The 2062-nt window shown below is 49.5% G+C and overlaps 1 protein-coding gene and 1 long non-coding RNA gene across 2 annotated transcripts in view; one reads left to right on the top strand and one right to left on the bottom strand.

Annotated features, from left to right (window-relative positions):
* NIPAL3 (NIPA like domain containing 3) overlaps positions 1–2062 on the top strand; it is a 13963-nt gene that overhangs the window by 1513 nt on the left and 10388 nt on the right. Inside the window, exon 2 of the mRNA XM_005427100.2 lies at positions 361–664. Within this exon, the coding sequence (XP_005427157.1) occupies positions 566–664 (99 nt within the window). The 5' untranslated portion in view covers positions 361–565. The remainder of the gene's footprint in view (positions 1–360; positions 665–2062) is intronic.
* The window catches only part of LOC115948581, a 13002-nt gene continuing 12312 nt past the window's right edge, over positions 1373–2062 (bottom strand). The window contains exon 3 of the long non-coding RNA XR_004082388.1: positions 1373–2048. This is a non-coding gene — a long non-coding RNA (uncharacterized LOC115948581). The remainder of the gene's footprint in view (positions 2049–2062) is intronic.

Below are 2062 nucleotides of genomic sequence, written 5' to 3'. Positions count from 1 at the left end.
TGTCCCCCGGACAGCTCCAGCCAGCTCGGCCCCGGGAACCGGGGCTCGGAGGAAGGAGCTTCGGGGAGGAGGGACGTGAAAAGCAGAGCTTGGAGGACATGAGAGCCTTTGTGCTGCTGTTAAATGCCAGCTGAGTGTGTCACTCCTGGGGCCCAGCCAGGTCACAAGAGCTTGAAAAGCAAAAAGTCTCTGAATTTCTGCCCAAGGCTTTCTAAGAAGACATTTAAAATCTGCTTTTCTTTTCTATGTGTAGCTGTGAGTTTGATTCCAGGGGCATTTCTCTGGCGTTTCATTTCAGGTTTCAGGCCATTGATTTATTTGATCTAATTCTTTGGGTTTCATTTCTTTTTTTCCCCTTAGATTCATCGTGAAGGAACATAACCCTGCTGCCTCACTGACTGGCTGGAAGCACCAGGACTCCTTTGTGCTTCCCTGAACTTGCCCAGGGGAACAGCATGGATGGCAGGGAGCGGTACCAAACGTTGGTTCCAGCAGGGTCCAAGTCTCTTCTTTAAAGAGAACTTCCAGCATCAAGACAGCTGAAAAGCAAAGAAAAAGCCCCAGAATGGAAGGAGGAAACAGCCCCAGCCTGCAGCTCCAGCAGCTCCTGTTGGCCACAGCAGCAGTTTCTGTGCAGCCACACACAGATTCCTTCTCCTACAAGGTCAGCTTCCCTCCCCAGCAGGGAGGTTTCCATCCCCTGAGGCCCTGATTCCTGGAATGAGCTGATAGTGATGCTGCTTTGGGGTTATTTCCTGCAGAAAGGGCTCTGTCTCTGTATTCAGCCGTTCCTGGGTGTCATATCTGAGTGACAGAGGAATCCTGTGTGTGCAGAGCAGAGGAGCTGCAGGAAGGCGTGGCAGGGAGGGTGTGGAGGTGTTTGGGTGCAGTGATTCCCACAGGTGCCCTGTCAGCCACGCAGCAGGAACAGAGCAGAGGTTCTGCTTTGCTCTGTGTGTTCAGGTGTTTGAATTTCAGGGGGGAGCCCACAGCAGAGGCTGCAGCTGGCTGGGACATGGGGCTGTAATCCCTCCTTGTTCTCCAGCTGGGAGCAGATAAATTCCCTCTGAAGCCCTGATTCTGAAGGTGCTCAGAGAATCTTAGCAAAAAGGACATTTTTCTTTCATTTGAGGCCACAGACCTGGGCCCTTGTGGCAGTTGACCCAAGTGCTGTTGCCTGGGGCTGTCACAGCCCAGAGATCTCTGCACTGTGCTCACACAGTGACATCCTCCTGCCACCTCCTCTCTCTGTCCTGGGAGCCTCTCAGGTGCTTTTGAGTGAAGCTCTTTGGGGGAATCTTATTTTTGTGCATTCTGATAAAGAGGTTTATGTTCTGCTGCTATGAATTTGAAATCTGGAAGTTCTTCTGTGTATGAGAAAATCAAGATTAGTCCGTTTATTCCTGTTCACATCTGAATGTTGAGCTGGGTTATCCCAAATCAATGCAAGTAAGGACTGGGCTGAAGGAACACTGCTAATGACATTTAATGAGGTTTAGGCAGTTTTGGGAGCACACAAATGTTTGGTGGCCTCAGGCTCTTCTCTTCAGTCCTCCTCTGCATCTCCTTTGTGACTCAGCCTGCTTTACATCCTTTCTTCATTTCAAATTCCATCTTCAGAGCGTGAGAATTGTTGCTGAGCTTGGAATGCCAGTGCAGAAGAGCTTGGGAGCTGTCAGCAGTCTCCTGTGGCTTTGGGAATAACTGATTTATACAAAAAGCAGATTAAAATCTTTGATAATTGGGCTTCCTCATCACATGGGCTGAATCAGTGACTGAACCAGCAGCTGTCACAAGTGGAGAAGAGCAAAATAGTTGGGAAGCAGAGGTTCCTGATCCATTTTCTGTCGAATTCCAGGGCAATAAAATCCTCATAAATGAGTTTTTCAGAGGGAAGAATGAGTGATGGTGTGGGGCTTTTTTAGCCTTATCTTCCTCCTCTCTGAGAAACGGCAAACTAATTGAAGTCTCTTGGAGAAAGTGGCTGTTGGGCCTTATCTTCCACCTGGGTTCACAGGTCTGGAGCACAGGCACAGCACTTACCTGAGCTGCCCCACGTCAG

The sequence above is a fragment of the Geospiza fortis genome, unplaced genomic scaffold, assembly GCF_000277835.1.
Source record: "Geospiza fortis unplaced genomic scaffold, GeoFor_1.0 scaffold432, whole genome shotgun sequence".
NCBI lineage: Eukaryota > Metazoa > Chordata > Aves > Passeriformes > Thraupidae > Geospiza > Geospiza fortis.
This window is presented reverse-complemented; position numbering and strand designations above follow the sequence as displayed.